Source organism: Mirounga leonina, unplaced genomic scaffold (genome assembly GCF_011800145.1).
Source record: "Mirounga leonina isolate KUSES-001 unplaced genomic scaffold, KU_Mleo_1.0 Mir_114, whole genome shotgun sequence".
NCBI lineage: Eukaryota > Metazoa > Chordata > Mammalia > Carnivora > Phocidae > Mirounga > Mirounga leonina.
Window position 1 is genome coordinate 47,968,114 of NW_023270265.1, and position 22,703 is coordinate 47,990,816.

General features: G+C 45.4%; 1 protein-coding gene across 7 annotated transcripts in view; it reads right to left on the bottom strand.

Moving 5' to 3' along the window:
* ADAM12 (ADAM metallopeptidase domain 12) overlaps positions 1–22,703 on the bottom strand; it is a 346,655-nt gene that overhangs the window by 81,945 nt on the left and 242,007 nt on the right. For 6 of the 7 annotated variants that reach the window (XM_034985934.1, XM_034985939.1, XM_034985936.1 and 3 more), the window contains 5 exons: positions 16,705–16,770; positions 15,553–15,624; positions 10,749–10,918; positions 8,229–8,313; positions 3,175–3,323 (listed from right to left, as the gene is read on the bottom strand). In XM_034985934.1, coding sequence (XP_034841825.1) covers positions 3,175–3,323; positions 8,229–8,313; positions 10,749–10,918; positions 15,553–15,624; positions 16,705–16,770 — 542 coding nt within the window. The remainder of the gene's footprint in view (positions 1–3,174; positions 3,324–8,228; positions 8,314–10,748; positions 10,919–15,552; positions 15,625–16,704; positions 16,771–22,703) is intronic. The other variant, XM_034985935.1, reaches the window with a different exon arrangement.

Sequence of the window (22,703 nt, forward strand, 5' to 3'; positions counted from 1 at the left end):
GGGCTTCAAGTCCCATTTGTCAACGACAGGCAGGTGGTGAATATTTCAGAGTTAGAATTCTGGAATGTCTTGATCAAGAATACCCAGGGCATATTAAGGGCTGCGCTTTCCCCCTTCCAACCATCGGCAATGCTTGGTCCTTTCTGATTCGGGGAGACCTAAAGATCATGAAAGCAATCACGATTCACCTCTTTTTGAGCCCCCTCCGAGGCTAAGACTTGAATAACATTTTGAACGTTTGCTGCTCGTGCCTGAAATCAGTAGTGCAGAGGAAGTCAGGGGGAAAGTTGGTGTTTGGCCAAGGGCCAGCCTACAACGAGCCCTTCACACAGACTGTGGGCGCGTGGCTCAGTGCCTGTTTTGAGGTGCTGGAGGTGCTTTCCAGCAACTACGAGCAGGGATTCTGGAAGACGCCCTCAACGATTTAGTCCCTGTGAGCTAAATAATAGCAGTAATCGTGCTGCCATGTATGTGTGGAGTGATTTACAATTTACAAAGACATGTGATCTCATTTAATCCACTCTGCCGCTCTCGAGGGGACCCTATGAGGTAAGAGAGAGACCACGTTGGGATAATACTGCAGATTAAAAGCAGCCTAGAAGTTCTACAATGGGTGATGGATGGCTGAGGGTTGCCTGGGCGGCCTGACCTCCCCCTCACTGTGGGCTTTTGTGATTAATTCACCCACTTGCTTGGGAAGTTTCTTTCCATCTGAGAAAATTAAAAACACCACTCTCTGTTCAGGAATGTGGGATCATAAATGAGAACCAAATAGAAAAGATTTATGCAAAAGCACAAGCTCAGCAAAAGAGAAAACTTAGAAATTGCTAATAAGGTATAAATCAAGTAAAGGCTATTAGCAAACTCCTGGTAAGGAAAAAAAAACGCCTTTGAAATGATTTGCTGAGCTCTTAACAATACCGCTTCTACCTATGATTTTCAAATATCTCTAGGGTAATTTGGCTCATATCCTTAAACACTGCCATGATGACTTTCCAATTTGAAGGCCTTTATACAAAATTATGGGAAGTGTCAGAAGGTAGGTCTTGCTACTGTGCCTCCAGAATCACATAATTCTTAGAGCTGTAGGGTCTTCCTCATCTGTGCATTCCCCATGACAATAAGCACAGGGGGTAAAAAAATGTGTTGACTATGTGAACAAGTAAGTGGAAGGTGGATGTGTAGATGATCTGATGAAAAGATGGATGGATGGATGGATGGATGGATGGAATGAACAGTGAATAAATGGATGGATAGATGGATGGATAGACAGAATGAATATGAATCAAGGGATGGATAGATGGATGGAAGGAAGGAAGGAAAAAGACAAACTCACTCATTTTCTTGATGAAGATTGGTTAAGACCAGAGGGGTTACTCCTTTGCCTGTATTACCCAAAACAATTGGTATCAGAATAGGGGCTCCCAGGGCTTTTCAATCCTACTCTAGTGTTCCCAATCTAGGTTTTCTTCTCTTTCATTTGCCAATTTTATCAAGAGTTCCAAAACATTCATGATAGTAGTCATTGGGAACCACTTCCGGAGGCATGTAAGCTGATGTGTTTGTGTCTATTTGATAAGCAGGGAAATTTAGCAAACAGTGAACTTTCTGTGGCCACTTTGAGTTCATCAAGAATGAGAAAGCATGAGCACCACTCAGCTGTATGTTAACTTCCTACCAACCTCATTGAGATTCACATGGCATGCTGGCCAGTGTTGCGGGGCTCTGTCTGGCCTGGTAGGATATTGGAAAAAGAAGACACCTACCGGCCCCTGGCCCAACCTCACACCCTAAGAAGGAATTCTTTGCCCCAAATGCCCCCTAAATAATTATCTTGCCTCTGCCTGAACAGTTTAAATGACAAGGAGCACCCACTTTCTCAGAGTAGCCTCCCTTTGGGGAGCTCCCTGGTCAGTATCTAGGGTTTTATAATATTTCACTTCCTGTTGGTGTTGGCCTAAGATACTCTCACTTCAGGCTCCAGTTCCTGGCTTCAGTTATCTCAGACTCAGAGCAAATCCCTCTACTGGGTCTTGGTAACTCCCTTGAATCTTGCTTAAGACAGAACCAGGAGCAAAAAAAGATGCTCTCCGAAGACTCTGTGCTAATGGTGGCGATGAATTCAAGCAGTCACTTACTAATAAGGTAACAGTGAGGTGCCTCAAGAACAGGCTTAGGCATGACAACGTCCAGGGTGTGAGCCGTGCCCTTCTTCCCAGTCTTTGTTTCAGGGGCGATGTGATGCCTAAGGAGCCATTTGAGAGGACCCCCCCCCCAGAGCTATTGCTTGCAGAAACATAACCACATTCTGTAACAATCCAACCCTTTACACCTCTAGCAGGTGTCCCCTCCTCACACCAGGACTGGACCCTTGCCAGCAGGTCTTCCCAGAGGCCAGTCTTTGGGCTGCCAGCCAGTACTTGCTTCCTGCTCCAGCATTTCCTTCCAGCAAACCCAGAGAGCAGGCCTCACCTGGGAAGTGCCTTGAAGAGAAGTGTTGGGAAGGTCTCACTCAGGTATAAAAAAAGAAGATCGTAACAAGTGCGCGTTCTCCTTTCCTAATGAAAATCTCCCCACATTAGCACAGCGCTCTGGTTTGGGCCGGGCCCGTGAAGGCATCAGGATGTCATCAGAATCTGTACTCAATCACTCCACGTGGCATCTCTTTCCACCTCATTTGAATGCTCCCTTAATGAAACTGTCTTCCTTTTCCCCTGGGCGAACCAAGTCTCGAGTTTCAGAAAGGCATTCCAAAGGGAGGAACAGCGTGATTTACTGACACAGAGAAGTCACTTCATTTAAACCTCTCGGATCCTGTAAGGTGATGCCTCAGAGGCGGCAATGCCGCAGGCCCCCCCTCCCCCTACCGATGCACTTCAGATACTGCCGGCCATGGCCTTGGGGCCAAGCCCGAGGGAAGAAGCACTCCCCAGCCCACACCCTCTGAAGGCCATGTGACCCATCTAACCCTGCCCCCTTTGCCCAGTGAGTTTTCTCGGCCCTTGGCTCGCGGGGGCAGTGGAGCTGTAGGCTGTCTGCTTAGAAAGGGATTTCCTTCTGGAAGTTTCCATGGGTGGTCTGGCCAGAAAACCAGGGAGATTTTTGCTTAGCAGTTTCCCAACATGCAATTCACCCTGTGGCAACTCTGAAATCGGCTGGACCGTGGGTACTTGCCCGGTGGAGGGGTTCATGATGCAGCCTCCTTTGTCAGCGGCCACACTGCAGCCACAGCCTCGCTCCAGTGTGTCGTGGTTCATCCCGAAGTTGTGGCCCAGCTCATGGGCCAGGGTCACGGCGGCGCCCAGGGGGCTGTCGGAATGGTCCTCAAAGCAAACACAAGAGCGCAATGTATAGTTCACCTCTCCTTGGCCTTTTCCTCCGCCCCGTCCGCCTCTCTCCCCCACCACTGGTCTTTTAACATCTGACCGAATCCAACCCCTATAAGGAACAAACACAGAGTCCCATTATTTAGTTCAAACGTAAATAAGAGATGTGACCTATTTTATGAAACCAGCTCAGGGTCCCTTCTGCAGAGGAATGCATTCATCATGAACACAGGTAGGACTCTTTATGTCTTTACATGAAATGCTCAAGGCAATCATCTCTATTCTCTTACCTGCAGTCACTTACAAAACATCTTTCTTGGGGCTCCTGGGTGGCTCGAAAAAAAGTACCATTTTATTCTCGAAGGAGATGAGGCTGATGAAAAGTTGGGAGGGGAAAGCATACTTTGTGACATTCTAAATAAGACCTGAGCGGGGGCTACTGAACATGCCCTTCCTGTCTACTTAGAAGGATACTTGGAAAATTCACAATAATTCACAAAAGAAGCTCGCCACATTGAGTAATCTGTTTGAAGACTCAGTGAATTAGGATTGTATCCAGGTATGGCTCACTCTTGCTGGCTCCTTGTTTTGTCAAGTAGATCTCGGAGATGGGTAGAAGCACCCTGATTCTCTGACTGTTGGTGCTGGGGGTTTGCTCAACTCTTTGATGGGTTTTGGAAGATGGTCTCTCCATTCAGCGAGCATTGCGTGGCCACCCCTAATTTAATGAAGTGCATGGATGGTTTAGATGAATAGATATTAGAGATTATTGTTACTTAAAATAGTATTACTAAATTATTAAATACTAATTATTAAAGTATTGTTACTTAATTTTAACAAACTAAAATTAGTTAATTATTAAATGGGATTTGCAGAAATTATGCCCATTTTTTTGGTTTGTTTCAGGAGTAGAATTTAGTGATTCATCACTTACATATAACACCCAGTGCTCATTACATCAAGTGCCCTCCTTAATGCCCATCACCCATTTAGCCCTTCTCCCCACCCACCTCCCCTCCAGCAATCCTCAGTTTGTTCTCTATAGTTAAGAGTCTCTATTTTGACCTTATTTTATTTTTCTTTCTTTTCTCCTTTGTTCATCTGTTTTGTTTCCTAAGTTCCACATATAAGTGAAATCATATGGTATTTGTCTTTCTCTGACTGACTTATTTCACTTAGCATAATACCCTCTAGTTCCATCCATGTTATTGCAAATGGCAAGATTTCATTCTTTTTGATGGCTGAGTAGTATTCCTAGCACTCCTTTTTCTGTTCATCAGTTGATGGACATTTGGGCTCTTTCCATAATTTGGCTATTGTTGATAGTGCTGCTATAAACATTGGGGTGTACGTGGCCCTTCGAATCACTATTTTTGTATCCTTTGGATAAATACCTAGTAGTGAATTGCTAGGTTGTAGGGCAGCTCTACTTTCAACTTCTTGAGGAACCTCCATACTGTTTCCCAGAGTGGCTGCACCAGTTTGCATTCCCACCAACAGTATAAGAGGGTTCCCCTTTCTCCGCATCCTTACCAACATCTGTTGTTTCCTGTGTTGTTCATTTTAGCCATTCTGACCAGTGTGAGGTGGTATCTCATTGTGGTTTTGATTTGTATTTTCCTGATGATGAGTGATGCTGAGCATTTTTTTTCATGTGTCTGTTGGCCACCTGTATGTCTTCTTTGGAGAAATGTCTGTTCATGTCTTCTGCCCATTTCTTAACTGGATTATTTATTTTTGGGGTGTTGAGTTTGATAAGTTCTTAACAGATTTTGGATACTAGCCCTTTATCCGGTAGGTCATTTGCAAATATCTAGGTTGCCTTTTAGTTTGTTGACAGTTTCCTTCACTGTGCCGAAGCTTTTCATCTTGATGAAGTCCCAATAGTTCATTTTTGCTTTTGTTTCCCTTGCCCCTGGAGATATGTCAAGTAAGACATTGCTATGGCCAAGGTCACAGCGGTTGCTGTCTGTGTTCTCTAGTATTTTGATGGTTTCCTATCTCACATTTAGGTTTTTCATCCATTTTGAATTAATTTCTGTGTATGGTGTAAGAAAGGGTCCAGTTTCATTCTTCTGCATATTGCTGTCCAGTTTTCCCAACACCATTTGCTGAAGAGACTGTCTTTTTTTCCACTGGATATTCTTTCCTGCTTTGTCAAACATTAGTTGACCATAGAGTTGTGACCATTGGTGGCGTTTCTGAAAAGGCCTGCCCACCACAGAGCAATGAAGGTACTTCATTCAAATACTGCTTTGCGCTACCCAGGAAAGAGATAAGAGGTTTTCCAAGAAACTTCCAGGAAACAGTGATACTGGGTTTTGGAGAAAGCATCATTCCTGATTCAGATAATCTTTGTGGGGCCTCTTCTAAAGGCATGAGTATGAAAGATTATATAGGCTGTTGCTTGTTATAGCTGTAGCTGCCTCTCTCCCTAGCCCTGAGTCTCAGAAGGGAACAGCACATCAAGGGACCAAGTTATTCTTAGAATAGATGAAATTCCTAATAAATTACTTTGTTTAGATTTTACAGTTTCCTGTTGTAGGAAGCTTCACAAATTTGTTTCAGGAAATCAATTCTCAAGAATAACACAGGTTGGCAAAGAGAATGTAGCCAACCTAAGAATGTGGAGGGCTGAATTTAGCATATTTTGGCACAAAATTCAAGGACTTCGTCCTTTAAAAATTATTCTTTATTTGATTCTTTTGTATCACTGAATATCTTGGGTTTGTTTTTAATTGCCAAGTTGTTTTACATTCTTCATGGATAAGTGATTATGAACAGACTATCTCGCAAGAGACCCTGATCAACAGTTTACATTTGTAATAAGAAAAAAAAAACCCTATTTCTTTATTTATGGCATAATCCCCAACCAAGGCTGTTCTAGTCCAGTTAGATACAAGGGCATAGCTTTAAGTTGCTAAAGCAAAGATTTGCTCCATCTTAAAAAAACAGAGAACCAGTAGAGGAACTCATCTTTTCAATTTGATTGGATTCCTGCTTCCCTGCTACACGATTTCCTTCCTCCTAGACTTGTGAGTCCTTGAATGGGGGCATGGTCACATGGAACAACCGTGAATTTAATTTTAGAGACATAACAGGAGAAAGTTCATCTAGAAGTTTTAGGTCTGGTCAAGAGATGGATCTCATTTATCTCATGAATTTTATAGAATTAAAGGGGCTGTAGACTTTTGTCCTACTTGATGCTTCCCTCATATGTGGAGTAAACAAAGGATGTGTCTAACTGCTGCCAAGTTGGTCAAACATATTTCCTGTTGATTGACTTTGGTCTTGACTCGATTACCACTGCAGTACACATATTTGCTTGTTTTCCCACATTTGTCTTCATCCATTTAAAAAAATAGGCTTTTCTGTATACTTTTAAAGAAGGAATCTTGATCAAGTGCTTCTATGGAAACGGAATGAGGGACACAAGCTGAAGAAAGCCACTTACTATGATCAGAATGGTTATAAAAATGTTTAAACTCTCCAAACAGAAGAACCTGCCATACTTATAAGGAATTTAGTTTCGGCTCTAAAAAATATTTACACCCATTTTAAGTGGCAAAGTCAGTAGCAACTGACCATGGAACCATGAAACAGAAAATTATTCCCTCTTAAAATTTTACAGGCTGCTCTGTAAAAACACAGTTGGGATCTGACTTGAAATTAACCTGGCACCAACAAAAACCAATCTTTCCAATGACTTTCATAGTGGGGATCACATACAGGGCTCATAGGTCCAAAGAAAACCAGAGGGTAGCTCGTTCAAGCCAGAAATCCAGAGTGGGTGCTATCCTCCCAAATGGCTACTTCAGCTTGTATGTTTAGTGCATATTTATATGAATTACCAACACTTATCAGAGAAGAGGAAAACATTTGTTGTGTATATTCACTAAGAAGATTAGGTCGGGCACTATGTGGAAGGAAAATAATAGTCAGCAGAACGTTACTCCTTTTGCTCCTTAATACAATGGGGTATTCAGAAATGTTCTGTTTGAAAAAAAAATGTGGAGGAAATCATGGTTTCCTAGAAGGGCAACGTTCTGTTTGTTTAATGGAGATGTCAGAGTAGTCTGTGAGAATACTCCTTGTCTGAGGGCTGGTGCAAAGGGGACACTGCATTTTCAGAGCAGGGATGGTGCCAGCATGAGGTGAAACCTTTTCTTTAATTAACTGATGGAATGGAGCAGGAGTCCCCTGTCGGGCAGTGTATCAAAGCTATTTCCCTCTTAACTTCATAAGAAACAAGTCCCAAATATTCTTCCACTTTTGTTCCCTTTATAAACATGTAGAGCCCCCAAATGACAGAATTATCCTTATGAAGCAATAAACCTAGGTATCTGCCTTCCAAGATTAACGTTATTATGAAGACAAATTGGACACCAGGTAGGAGGTAGATCAAGCATCTGCAGTGGTAGTCAAAAACCTAAGATTTTTGGCTGTTGGGCCTGGAGACAGAACCATCAGAAAATCATTCTGGTAGTAATGTTTGGTGAGACCACAGTCCATCTAAGAAACTGACTGATGAGGGGCAACCCCAGTGCCCTGGTTCATCTCAATGCTGGGGGGGGGGGGGCGGATCCTGGATTGGAATGCTTTGATCAAAATCCCAGTTGAAACTTTTTCTCCATAAAAGGGGCAGACAGGCTTCCACTGAGTTATTTTTACACACTCACCTTACCTGTGTACGACTTGATGTGGTTTTTTTAATAAACAGTCCCTAATATATTTTGGGATATAGAAGACCATAAATAGAACTAGAGAAAGGTAGAATTACGTATAAGAAGCATGAAAGAAAATGGCCTAATTTTACAAAGTCCGATAAACGTAGAGCTGTCTGGAGAAATGCAGGGAAATGGGTGGAACATTGCTATCAGCAACTTGGTGCCCTTGACTTACCATGACGATCCCTCCCGACTGCTCTGCGGTGCACATGCTCATGATTGGTGCCATGCCAATGGTGGTCCCTTGGAAATAAACCCCACTGGGAAATTAAAAAAAAAAAAAACTTTCTTAAGTTAATATAGAATGAGGGCATTTCCTAACATTTGAAATTCTTTTGGCCATTCTTGCATTCCAACAAGAAGAGCAAGGGTCCATGCAAAAATGAAGAGAGCCACGTGGGGTGTGTTTACAGGTGATTTGTGTCCTTAGTTCCTCTCAAATGTATTTTTGCATCTTGGTCCCATAATCCTTTCAGATTTTTGTTTGTAAGACTCAGACCATGACCAGTCATGACCTTTGTACTTATGAGTTGTATCCTGCCTATTTCCTACGGATTGGAGGGTGCTGCTCCTTTGAAACATTTGCTGATGGAAGTGCTGGGAAGAGTCACAGAGAATCACTGGTAACTAAATGAAATGCACGTGGTGGTTTACTAGACTTTCTGTTGTAGCTGAATTTTGTTTTCCTGTGTAGATTTACAATTAGGCCAGAAACCCAAACTCTTTCAAGTGTCTTGCTAACGTAGCTGGCAAAAATGAAACCGGCAGAAAAATGACTGACCCTCTGGAACCAATACAGGATAAGCACCCACCCAGGAGGAAGCCTCTGCACCCCGGGAGGAAGGTTCCAGTAGGGATGTTGTGGCTTAGGGGCAGGCTCTCCCCTATGTGGATTCTTAACCTGATCAATGAGTCTAATGACGTGAAGCCCAGTTTAAAGCAAGTGCTGTAAGTTTGACCCTCACGCATTAAAAATTAAACATTGTTCGTATTTGTTGAATCTCCTTTAAGGGAATCTCCTTTAAATCATTTGCTCATGTTATCTTAGCCACGTACATATCTAGATTATATATATGCTGTTCGAAAAGTTAGTTATTCTGACAGTATTCAACTGAACAAAAGGGAGTAAGTATATATAAAACCTTATCTGTCTACATATGTATATATATATATATATCCATCCATCCATCCCATCCTGTCATACTCATATGTACAGTAGTTGGGGTTACAGATTTTATATTTACATCTATATAGACCATTTTAACAGATATAATTATATACGTATATAAAGTTATATAAGAGGCTAATTTATTTCCAGATGTTCAAGTTGGACAGACTCCATTTGGGAAAAAAAAAATAAAACAAAATACTCTGACTCAAAATATCTAAAGTGTACTTTAAGTAGTTCAGGATTAATCAATGCATAAAATATGAGGCAACCCCAAATATCCAAGGCAGGAAAAAAAACCAAACAACCCTGTGAAAATGGCTAAAGTAAATTATCAGGGAATGCCAACAGCCTTAGTTCAAATGTAGACATTTTCTAAAGTGAGGATGGGGTTAGAATGGTTTTTAACTTTCTATAATTTTAAAAAAGATTTTATTTACTTATTTGATAGAGAGAGCACATACACAAACAGGGGGAGGGGCAGAGGGGGACAGAGAAGCAGACTCTCTGCTAAGCAGGGAGCGGGGCTCCATCCTAGGACCCTGAGATCATGGCCTGAGCCAACAGCAGATGACTGAGCCACCAAGGCGTGCCCCACCTTTCTATGAATTTTTAAGAAACTAGATATAATTTTCCAAAGAAAAAAGTCTCTGACCCCGAATCTTTCAATTCAGTGAAATGAGCTACATGAGAACATAAGAATAATAGCATAAACTGTTTAAGGGTCTTAATAAAAAGTTTGTCACTTGGGAAAAATCTACTCCTTACCAATTTAGATTATGATAAGATTTTTTTTGTTTTAAATATAAAGGTGTTTGAGCATCTTCCCAGTATATTATGTTAGAGCTGTGCTTTCCCTCATTTTATTATCTTCATGACACAGTGTGATAGTTGCCTTCTCCCGGAGGACCGGGGACTCCCGAGAGCGGGGAGGCTTAGAGTGCTGGCCATCGTTATATTCAAAGCACCTAAAACATACTTGCTTCCTGACTGGTGCTCAATACACACTGATTGAAAGAATGCAGACTGCTAGGGTCCTCTAATCTAGAAAACCAGAGTCCTAGTGAAACAGGAGGAGGGATGAACATTTCCTTTCTCCAGGCATCTGGCAATAATCATCCTAATGCATCACCTTCACATCTTGCATAAACATTTTTCACTAATAGTGAAAGAAAATGAGCTTTTTTTTTTTTTAAAAATAGCCTATTCAGGACAATTTTGTATCAAGAGAAAGACTAGAAAAATTTGCATAGAGGAAAACGTTCAGGTGATGGAAAAAGAAAATAAGACATCTCTTAGAGGAATAGGTTTCCTCGGGGGTTCAAAGGGAGACTTTCCCAATAGAACCCCAGTTTGGTCAGGATGGCATGTTCCCCACTGATGTGGGCTGGGAAACACCCCTGTACAAGTCAGTGTGGTCTGCAGAGAGGTGTGCAGCTTTGGGGACTGCCAGGTGAAGCTAAGAGGAGAGGGGGCTGCTGAGGTCGCTCTTTCTTTAAGCAAAGGAGAGACAATGAACCCCCATACCTGATAAGCTGGGCATTGTCATGCGATTTGCGAGGTAGAAGCTTCATCTTTCTCCAGTCCAGAAATTCATGGAGGCTTGTGAACGGGTCCTGACTTATAGAGCATTTGTCGATGTCATTCCACACCTCCACGCCCACCAGCACTATCCGAATGTTCAGTGGTCTGTAAAACTGACGAAGACAGGCACCCTCTGGGGATCACATTCATGAGAGCTTAAAATGCAGACTAGAACATATTTGCATGTTTTGGACTTCACTGACATGGGTGAGAAAAATATCTCTGTGCTCCCTTGTTCCTGTGGCATTAGAATTTAAGAAATATTTGCAGTGTCTGATGCAAAGTGATGTGTTAACTGGGTTTCCATTGTTGTTGAATGGTTAGACGCCAAAGTTAATAGGCTTTTTGATGTCTGCCCTTATTTGTAGGGAAGCACACATTTCACATGGTTCACTGGTGATTTAAAATGTGCATATAGATGTGTACTATCTCTAAAGTAGTTACATTATACCCAAAGACTGCCAGTTAATAACTACTGCAGGAAAAACAATGAGGGAATTAGGATCTTTCAGACACTCTGCCAAGGACAATAATTTGTTCCTTTAAAGCAAAATGTTCTACCTACGAGTTACTGAAAATGAATTTGTATTAATTTTTCAGCAAAGACTCAGACTTGGCTGACGCTATCACGTTCCATCCCTTATAATCAACCTAGCAGGTTTTAATTAAATGCACAAATCAATATCTTTCAGAATAATAAAGGCATACGCAGAACCCTTCTTCTGGAACTTTAATAAGCATTTTCCTCACAGCCAGAAGTTAGTTCACCAGCGGCATCATGGGAAGGATCTTCTAAAGGAAGTTCCTCTTTCATAGGCTTGTGAAATCACGCTTCAGGTACACCACCAAAGCATCGTCTCACTGCCATTCTGTCTCCTATCTTTATATACTCCTGGCTTCCACCTACAACCCTTTCTCCACAAGCAGATCATCCTGGGGCAGAGGTAGGAAGAGCAGCTCTTCTAATGGCGAAGGGAGGGTCTAGTCCGGGACAAGATGATTGGTCAGGGCAGAGGGAGGAACTACCCGTTGCCTCCAACTACCTTGCTGCCCGCCATGTGCATTATGACAAGGAGGTGGCTCTGTGCTCAGGGCCCAGGGGGTGAGGACATGGGATCACCTGGCTGGCTGTAAAATCTTCCAGTGCCCATGATGGGTGAGGCGGTACACAATGGGCAGTGGGGAAGTCCTCATTTGCTGATACTCCAGGTAGCCAAGGAGAAAGATGTGGCTGATGGGGGCAGCCAAAGTCGAGCTCCAGATGTGAGCAGGTCACATTTTTATGCTACACGCATCTGGGCCAATAAGTAATAGAAGTCACAGAGGCTCCTCATTGGATGGTTAAGCCCCATTCCAATGTGGTGAGCTAGTGGGCAACACACTCCCCAAGTCTCAGCATCTGACCCCCATCCTGACCCACAGGAGGCAGGCTCATCGCTTTCCCCACTGATCTCCCTCAGTATCTGGTGAGCATTAGGTTAGCCCATGAGTATGACTGGAATGCACACTACGTCCCAGAATGTAAGCTGGCTGCAGCGGTCCCATTGGGCTTCAAGCAGGTAACAATTACAGGCATTACATTAATAAGTTAATGAGACAGGGCGCCTGGGCGGCTCAGACGGTTGGGCGTCTGCCTTCGGCTCAGGTCATGATCCCAGCGTCCCGGGATCGAGTCCCGCATTGGGCTCCCTGCTCCTCGGGAGCCTGCTTCTCCCTCTGCCTCTGCCTCTCTCTCTCTCGCTCTGTCTCTCATGAATAAATAAATAAAATCTTTAAAAAAAAAATAAGTTAATGAGACATTTCTCTGACCTAAATGCTGCCCAACGGCTTGTTTTTAATCAAGAATTGCTCAGTCTGTCGTATGGACTTGCAAGCTCCCAGGCCAGGCTTCCCGGGCAGAATGAGGTTCCTGGACTCTTCTGGAACCCTGACTGCCCATGTCTGGCCGCTGCCCTTTGACCGGGAGACCACACTTCCCACTGCGTTAGGCACAGAGGTAACAGTGATCAGGAGGCAGAAACGTTGGCGCTCCAGTGCCGATGTCCACACCAGCTCACCAAGCCATAACCTCAGAGCCAGATGCCCCATGTGGGCTTCACGTCGTCATCTGTGAAGGGGACACTGAGTTTGCCTCCGACAAGGATTCTAGGGAAGGGGTAACTAAGGTCTGTACAGCACGGTCCCTCAGACCTGGCCTTGGTGCTTGCCAACCGAGGAGCTTTTCATGAAACGATGGGTCATGATTTCTGTCTATTAGCTCGCCCGGGTCCCATGCTTGCGACAGACCTCACACGGCGGTATGTAACGCACGCTCCTTCCGCTCCCAGTTGGTGCCACTGAACACCGGTCAGGCCCCTACTCCAGCTGAGTCATCAGACACGATCCCTGTCCTGCCCGCTGGGGGCCTTCTTCCCAGGCTGCGGACGGCTGATAACAATAACCACAGCGGACCCTCGGTGAGCCTCTCCTACGCCCGAGGCACAGCGCCGGGGACTTTCCAGGCTGCAGCTCTGTTAGTCTGCACCCCAGCCCAATGGGGCGGAGAACTAGCAATATCCCCATTTTGTCCTCAGGGACGCTGAGCTATGGAGGGATCAGGCAACCGCTCGAGGCATGACTGGCGTGGCTGGGGTGTGGATGTAGGCAGCCCGGCCCCAGCACCCAGGTCTTAAACCACTAAGTAGCACAGCCCCTCCTGTACAAGTGCTCAGACTCCCTTCCAAGAGGACCCGCTGTGACCCCAGGCCCAGAGAGAAGCTGGACAGGAGCCTGGCAGCTGCCTGTCTGTCCACGCACCCCAGAACATGGGGGGTGCAGCCCGAGGGCCGTGGCATCGATTCACCCACGAACACGGTGGCAACAGGCAATTGCTTGGCTCTTATTTTATGCTAGGCTTGGCACTGGCACCGAGAACAAGGATTAGGATGCCCTTGCCCTTGGCCCCCAAATGCTCAGAGGGCAGCAAGAGGCTCAAGGCTGGGGACACTGAGCCACTGTGACAGTTCACTCCAACAGAGTGAACTACCAAGAAAGGGTGCAAACAGGAAGTTCACGGGGTGCTGTGCTGAGGGCTCAAGGAAGCCTTTCTGGAAGGAGTGGATCTGAAAAAAAATTGAGCGGGAGCAAAGAGAAGACCTGGTGGGCTCCGACATGAGAACTTGCACCCTTCAGGCAACCAGCTCAGGAGAGGAGGATAGAAGACTCCCACAGGCAGGAAAACACCCGAAGAAATTCAATGCACGGAAGCTGAGCCCTTTCAGAAGTAGGTCACAGGGTCTGCGCCAGCGAATCTGCCGCTGGTGCTAACTTCTTAATGGATACGAAGTGGGACAGGTGGGAGGTGAAAGGTTAAAGAGGCAAAGCTTGGGTGATCACACACCTCCACTGCTCCGCCCTGCAGGTGAATCAGGACCTGGGGAGCGCCTCTTAGTTCCTAGACACAGGCTTTGCCTCCAGCTATGAGCATCAGACCTACTTTCCGTGTTTTACTTACAGGGGGAATTTCCTGGAGGCTTCAGAATGTCACCTTTGTACTCAATGACTTCCTGGTCTTTCAGTCTGGGATGTCCTTCTCCCTCTTCCCTTTAGGCCAACCCAGCCAGCCAAGCAGCTATTAATTTAGAATGGCCAAGGAGAGCCAAGATTTCTGCAAATGAGGAAGTTGCCACTGGAACCATCATTGTTTTGGGGTCGAGACACTCCCACTTGGAGAGGGGCAAAGCTGAACTTTTGAACACCTGCCAGAGCCCAGGGCTCATCATCAGTTAGCAGAACTGGATGCACAGAGCATCTGGAGGAGCCTGGGTACCCCCAGCATGGTCTTCAGGGTCTGCTTGGGGTGGCCACATATGTGCTCAGCAATTTAGCTCTCTCCTGGCCAGAAACACAAGAGCAGCCAGGCTGGCCAACTCCAAGGAGTCTGTCAGGTCTTTTCTGAGGTATATGGTTCTTTAATTACCAGTGCGAGTTATTAACAACCCCCCGATTGCCAAGGTACCCGGGCAGCAATGTCTTTGAAAGCTTCCAGGTGACTCCGACGTGCAGGCAAGTATGAGAGCCTTCAGCCCAGACAGCCTGACAGCTCTGTTCTGCAGGCATGCCGCGGGAGGGCAGGTGCTCCGACAGCTTCACCCTCTCCTTGCGAAGAGGTAGCATGAAGAGTGTCGCTGAGCTCCTACTCCCGGGATTAGACCAGACTTCTGGGGTTTCCTCCAGGTCTGGATCACCTTTGCCAAGGGTGAGCTCCCAATCTCCTCATTCTTGGTGAGCAATTTTCCAACAGCTGATTGAACCAAAAGCCAATTTCTGGGTCTCAGGACCGTGGACCCCTGTGTGTGTCACTTATAAATGACAGCCTGCCCTCAGGGGGACTGTGGACACAACCCAGGGAGACCTGGGAAAAAGTCCCCTTGGGAGTTCTCCAGAGGGTCAGATGCATCCTATTGGGGTTCTGGCTCTAACTGGGGAACCTGAGACGCCCTCACACTGGGACTCTGGCCAGAAGAGAGCCTGGAGGGAGATGTAGCCCAAGGCCACCGCAGTCCAGACAGCGTGCGTGGGTTGGCCTCTCCCGGAGCTGCTCCAGACCGGGAATTCTGTGCTCAGAGGAAAGGGGAAGTCCACGTTCCAGCCCAGCACCAGAACCTGGTCTCCCTGCCAAGTCAGACGAGGTGTGTTCCATTCCCTCCACCTCGTTTCTAAACATTTACATGCTTTGAGTGATTTAATTACCCGAAAAAGAACTTACCTTGTCAACGTGATTAGCGATCTCTATTAATCGCTGCTTAACTTTTTCCAGATCTTTTCCTTGCCTCTGAAACTTAATAATTTTAAATGTCAGCATTAATAATGGCAAGAATATCAATCAAATCTCATCTTCCCAGCTCCTGGAAACGTGAAGTCTTGAGCTCCACAAACCACCCGGGACCCTCCATGGTTTATAGTGAAACGAGTTCCCATCCTGAAGAGTAATTTCCCCGTCTGGGGACTTTCTGAAACTCCCTGAAATTTGCTCAAGCCAAGTGCTCAGAAGACAGTAACTTCTGTGATTTTTCCAGCCTCATAAATGATGGAGGCCGTGACATGTTTTGGCAGAGAAAACAGACAACGAGAAGGCAGTCCAAAGCCATTTTTCATATCATCAACTTGATTTTAACTTCCTCAGAAATTTCCTTTATATATGTTCCTAAAAATTAAACAGTAAAAGTAATAGAAGCTCATGGCACCAAGTCAAACAGTGCAGAGAAGGGAGAAATGTTAATGAGCCCCCCTTCTCCTCTCTAATTGGACCTTTCTGCATGGGAACGGTTCTCTGAGCAACCGTCAAGCTGGTTTCATTCATAGGTGTCGGGCGGGTGAGTTCACGAGAAAAAGTCACCTAATTCATAACATGGAGTGGAGGCAAGGAATGAATGCAGAGAAGACCGTCTAAAAACAGGGAATTGGAAACTAATTCAAGAGAAAACGAACCTAGCATCAAAGCAGATTTCAGAAGGTAGGGTCTTTCTGCTATGTCTCCACACGCAGCCTGGATTCTCCGATTCATTTTGGGTCGGGACGTATCGGACAATTTTACTTGAAACTTCTCCCCCAAATGTGTCAGAATACATTCTAAAGCCATCTGCCATTTCCCGCAAATAATTCCTTTTGGAGAGCTTAGCTACAGAATAGCTCTGCTTTTCCTGCAGTCCTGGCTTTTTATTTTGTAATATCAAATACATTTGCAATATTTTATGCTAATACCAGAAAACCACTTTTTTCAGTAGGCTGTTTGCAATGCTTTTAAGGGTTCATAGAAAATGAAGTTAATCAGAGCAAGTAATAACTTGCTAAATATTTTCTTTCCCGTTTTTTTTTTTTTTTAAACCAACTGTACCGAGAAGTTTGAAAAAGTTCTTACCTCCCGGTTGTCTGCTACGATAACCAGCTCTACGTACTTGGTCATCTTGAGGGTCTCTCTTTTATGCTGCCAAAAGTAAACATGGATTTAATTTCTTTTCACACCTCTCCAGGGCTTCCAGAAGACTGTCTGTATCTCTGAACCCAAGCACTTTGCCTAAGGGGAAACTATCCTCACCACCACCACCAGCAGCCCCACCTCTGTTCCCTCTAGAAGTTCACTTCCAACCCCAATGACCTCGGTCAAACCTTCTCCACACGGGTGACCGGTTTCCCTTTCCATATGGGAAATCCTTAAAAAGGAATCCTGCCTGCTGAATTACCGACCGTGGGATCAGAACGAGTCGAGATCATTATTAAATGAAACACGCACATACACAAGCAAAAGCAAAGCACTGTCTGGAACAGGAGCAGGCTGATGGCCGTTCGTTTTGGGCTGCATGCAGCACAGAGGGAGATCCCTACAGAAGATGATGGAGTTCAGTGCCGTATGTGTGTTGCTTCCCCCTTCACGGTCGAGTGTTGGGATAAGAGAAAAGTGGAAGAGAATATATTTTGAGGTGGGACTGCATGATCCTTCTGGGGAAACACGAAATAGTCCTCTTCAGGCGCCTTATTTCTTGTGGCTGAAAAATCTAGTTAGAAGCAAAGGACAATAGTGGTCTGGAGAACAGGGAACAGCCAAGCTGATAAACGGAACAGAGTCAGGCGAGGAGGAGGTGCTAGGAGTAAAACCAGAAAGAAACAAAAGAGACAGAATAGAAAGAAACAGTGTTAAGAAAAAATAAAAAGACTGAACTATAATGCCACGGAGCAGGGGGATGGGGGGGGGGAGTGAAATAGTTGAGGAATAAGGAAACTGTACATCAAGGGGTAGGGACGGAGAAGATGCAGAACTCACTCTGAAATAAAGGCAGCCTCTGAAGTGGGTTACATTTTAATCAGGTTTCCTCAAAAAACATTTGCACTCTTCCATGAATTACTGGGAGAATCCCAAAGGCATTTTTAGGAGAAAAAGAGCAATTCATGGAGGGTGGTCTCAAAAAGCAAACATTAAAAACAAAAAACAAAGCCTTCTGTTTCTGCAATAAAACGCCGTTGGAGCAAACGGGGGCTGAGGTGGGCTTGGTCCTTGCAGCCGATGGGCTGGTTTTTGCGTTAGCGACACTGCTCCCCGTATAAAACTCTCATGCCCTAACCACACTTTCAGACAAAAGCAAAAATGACCGAGGCATGCTTTGAATCAGCTTTCCAGTGACATAATCCTGAGGGAAACATCTTTTATAAGACAAATCCCCATCAGTCCGGGATCTTCCAAACAGATTTTTACAAGAAAAATGTTTGTATCATAGCAGTGTTCCTGCTCGCCGCCCAGCTGTGCTGATTCATGAATTTAGGGATCCCTCAAGAAATCTGGAAACCTTATGGAGAAGGGAAAAATAAAGCACCAGGAAAGGTATAATTTCTCATACTTTTACAATGTTACGAGAAAAAAAAAAAGTCAAAGTTGGTGACTACATGCTCCAGGCGTGCTTCCTGGTGATAACTATGTACTCATAAGGGAAAAAAGATGAACCCCAGTGGTACCCACTGGTGTCCCCAGAACGAGCCACCTTTGGAGGGGTGAAGATCTTGCCCCTTTTCCTTCTCGAGGTGTGAAAGAAGCAGATGTCTCTCTTTGTCCCCCGCCCCACAACTTCCCGATTAACCACGAACAGATTCAGCTAATCATACTAAAGAGCATACAGCTCTGTGACAGAAAAAAACCTAATTAATCTTCCCTTGAAAAACCCGCAGAAAGGGCCTTGATTGTTTAGACGTTTACACCTTTCAGACCACGAAGGGTGAAATAAATGACCAGGGGATTTTTCCCAGTGGCCTTGGATCATCAGTTAGAAAATACACAATTCCAGATAATGAAAACAAACAGATGAACACAATTTTCCTGTCTCTGCAGTTTTCAGAGAAGTCCAAATTTTCTCATGAATTCAGAGAAATGCAAGCTCAGAGAGAAGCCTAACCACATAATAATAAAAAGCCATGGGGGAGGGGCCGGCTCATGGCCGCGAACATTCATTCTTCCATCAGCGGCACACAGAGAGGCTTAAATTACCTCCACATGACTTCGACCTATCTGGGCTGTCCGGTTAAAAAATATATATATATTTAAAATTTTTGATATGAAGAGCAACATTTGAAACTGGTGGCTTGATTGAATTTTCATTTTTGGGGTTATAAACAAAAGCCCTTCCCCAAACAGATAGGAACATTAGCCTCTGAGAATGGCCCAACAGAGTCTCCGTTCCAAGGTGGAGACCGAGGCGTTCTCTGAGTCTTGCTCAAGAGGGAACCAGTTCCTGGGCCTCTCGAAGTCATCACAGCCAAGTTCCCAGAGACAGAATATCCCCTGACATGCTGTAACAAGAACTCTGGCACGGGGGACTTAACCCAACCCAACTCAAGTCAGAAAAGCAAGTTAAGATGAAGGTTTCAATAAACGCTTATCATACCTCCTCCCTCATCTGGGCCAGACTATGTGTCTATCATTTACTCACCCCACAAATATCTACTGTCACTCTCTCTGTGACTCGGCACTAGGTCGAGTGCTGGGGATAGAGGGATGGACAAGAAACCCAAGGTCCCAGGCTCATGAGGCTCGAATTCTGGGAGGGGTTAGGAGACAGGGTGACAATAAAGAATCAACGAAAAAAATCCTAGCCTGTAAAAGGGGCAAAACAATAGACCTAAACAGTGTTCTGCAAGGAGGATAAAGATGGGGGCGTGTGACGAAGACAGCTGCGAACTGAGGATGAGAAGTAGGTATGTGTGCGGGGAACAGTGTTCAGATAGATGGAATAGCCACAGCAGAAGTTCTGAGGCTGGGAGCACGTGGAGAGTCATGGCAACAGGCAGGGTGGCTACATGGTCTAGAGCGGGAGGAAGGAGTGTGGATGAGCCTTGGACGGGGCAAGGAGGCTGAAGGATCATCTAGTGACCTGAGAGCACCAGGGAGCCCCTGCACAGGAGGTTTTAAAAATAGCACTCTGGCTGCTGGTAGAATGAATTATGGGAAGATAGTAGCAGAAGCCGGGAGTGCAGGTGATTGCTGGTGACAGTTTGGGACAGGAACCATGGAGATGGGCAAAGGGGTTCCAGTTGGGTGTGATGCAACCATCAACAAAAGATCAATATCAATGAAGCCAGGGCCCACGTTTCCGTGGGTGGCAAGATCAGCAAATTAAATAAATCCAAAGTTTGGTTTGATCTTCCCCTGAGTAAAAAAGGGTCGTTGTTTGCTCACGAGAGGCTCGGTGCCTGGACTCTGAGGCCACTTTATGAATATTTATGAGCTGAGCCCCGGGTCCCTACTCTGCCAGGTCTTCTCCACCATCCTGACACTGGCTTGTGCGGGGGTGTGAGGCACACTGATCACACCTGTGTGCGATGCAGCCCCTGGGGCCCGGCTGATGCTCGGGCAGCAAAAGCAGCCTGAAAGAGAGACGGTTAGCTGGAGGAAGGGGCTCCGTCTGACGGACTGAACGTTAATAGGGACAAATGCGAAATACTGAAGTTGAGTCCACAAAGCCAATGGCACCAGGGAGATCTATTTATTTATCCAGAGTTTTACTGGACTTAAGTCTCAATAGGAATCCACACCTGGAGATTCTGGAGCCTCAGAGCTCAGGGCCAAAGAGGCCATCACTCTGCCTCTGTTGTCTACCAGCAAGATCTAGGAAGGAGCAACCAAGGCAGCGAGAGCGGTTGATAGGGTCTCTCAGAGGCGGTGTGGACGGCAGATGATTATGTCAGAGAGGCGTTGGGTAGGCCTGCTGTAATTAGCGGGGTCACATGGCTGTGGCCAGTTCCCGATGTTCAGCGCTCAGGCTCTGCGCCACCATTACGTGTCTCCTACCAAACAGGAGGGGCTGCCTAGAAATCAAAAGCCGTAGACGGGCCCATTTCAGAACGGCTACGTTTGAGGACACACAACGGTGTCCCCCTGACCGGCTCAGCAGCCTGAGCCAACACGGCTTCCTACAGGAAGTACTGCCTTCTACGTTGGACTCATAATCACCTGCACTAACGGAGGGGAGCGATATAGCACAGATGATCCCCAGAGGAAGGATGACGCAAACATAATTCACATTTGCCTTTGGGATGCATTATGGGATCTTTCTCCCGTGGCAGAGTTCCCAAGCCTTCGCCTACAGCTGGCTCAGGCCAGTGTTAGAACTAGTCTGCGTTCTCGCCCGTCTCCTTGGTGGAGAGGGTAGGAGCGTGGCGAGACGCAGGGCAGCGGAGCGGCTGGGGCTCTGCGAGCCGGACTCAGGGAACCTGCAGAGGTTGGATTGGACTACAAGGCCATGTGACTGCAGGCGCCCCTCCAGAGCGACTTGGGTTCTCACTAAAATCTAACGTAGAGCCTTGTAAAAACGGCAAACAATAGCTCCAGCTTGTATTATTGCCCGTGCATACCCTGAGTGCTGATTTATTCCTGCTGCTCTGGGAAGGGAAACGCAAATATCTGCAGAAAAATCTCAGCCTGCAAACCAGTCTTTGCACCAGTTAACATTTAGCGGGGGCAGAAGATGCTCGCGGAAGCGGGTATGGCCGCCTTGTTGCATAAACAAGAGGAGCTAGCTGCAGTTCCACTGATTTTTTTTTTTTTTTTTTTGAGTATAAAATCAGGCGGTGGGAGTGAGCAGGTAAGCTGCACATAACGTGAACGTGTCTCTTTCACGTTCACCGGAGACGCTATCCCAAACCACGTGGTCTCCAGTTCCAATCCCCTAGTCGTCCCCGTACTCGAAAATTACGTTTCATATAGTTTTCATTATGTAGATGTACTTTATGTCATATTTTTTCTTCCACTAAAACAATCACAACTATTTCTAGAGAAAAATGTTGAGGGCAGAGCTGTTGCCTTCCCTTTTTTAAAGGTTCATTTGCACCCCAATATGCATTATTAACAAAACAACATTGTTATTCACATTTTGCGCTCTCCTCTACCAGTCAGAATGACTGGAAATTAGGGTGCCAAGCACAGTTCTAGAAAGCCAGAAGCTTAAAGAACTAAAATATGGCTGGCAAGTAGAGACCGAGCCCATACTGCTACATGAAATGGCAAACGTATTCAGATGTCATTTAAACTGTCACATTATAAATCTCACAACATGGGTAACGTGTATTCAACAAGGTGCTCAAAGCAAAGTGCCTTGAAAACAAAATGCAAATGTTTTCCTTGTTTATGACTGGAAAAGCTACAGCTTAATCACTTCTTCTCAGAGGTCTGGAATCGGAGGCAAGAGAGTGTTTGAAGAGTAAAATAAACATGCCCTGGGACCACAGAGGCGGGTCTTTGTGATTCCAACTCTTCAATCTGTCACTCTAAAATGGGTGGAAGGGGGGTGAAAGGCAGGATGGAAATTCTTTTGAGCTACTGTTCATTGTGGGGGGGGGGGGGCGGATTTTTCAAGCTCTGCTCCCTGGGTCTCCAATCCTGAGTATCAGTGTCAAGGTGGGTCACCATCCCAGACGGGGGTTCTTCCTCTTCTGTGTGATAGGGAAGAAAGGGCAAAGAGGTGGCAAGCCCCTGCCATAGAAAATCTTGTGAGCATAATAAGAAATAGAGGACAATAGGGTCACACGGGCAGAACACCAGATCAGGAAGAATGAACGAAATGAAAACGAAGGTTAGGGGAACACAATTCACATGTGTGAGGGAAATTTTACAAATGAGAAGAAATCATTTACGACCACATTTCCTGTTTGAACTCAGAATAAAAATGATGAGGAATGAACAAAGAGGAATAATATATATGCAATGTTGAATGTTAAGCAGTGGAACACTCCAAGTCAGGAAAGAGAAAATGTGCTGTCTTTTAAGTGCAACCTTGAAGAACACGTCCCTAGACCACCCAATGTTAGCACAACTGACATCATATCTATGAAATCCTGATTTCTTGTCAACAGAGGAACAGGAAAGCCAGAGATAAAAAT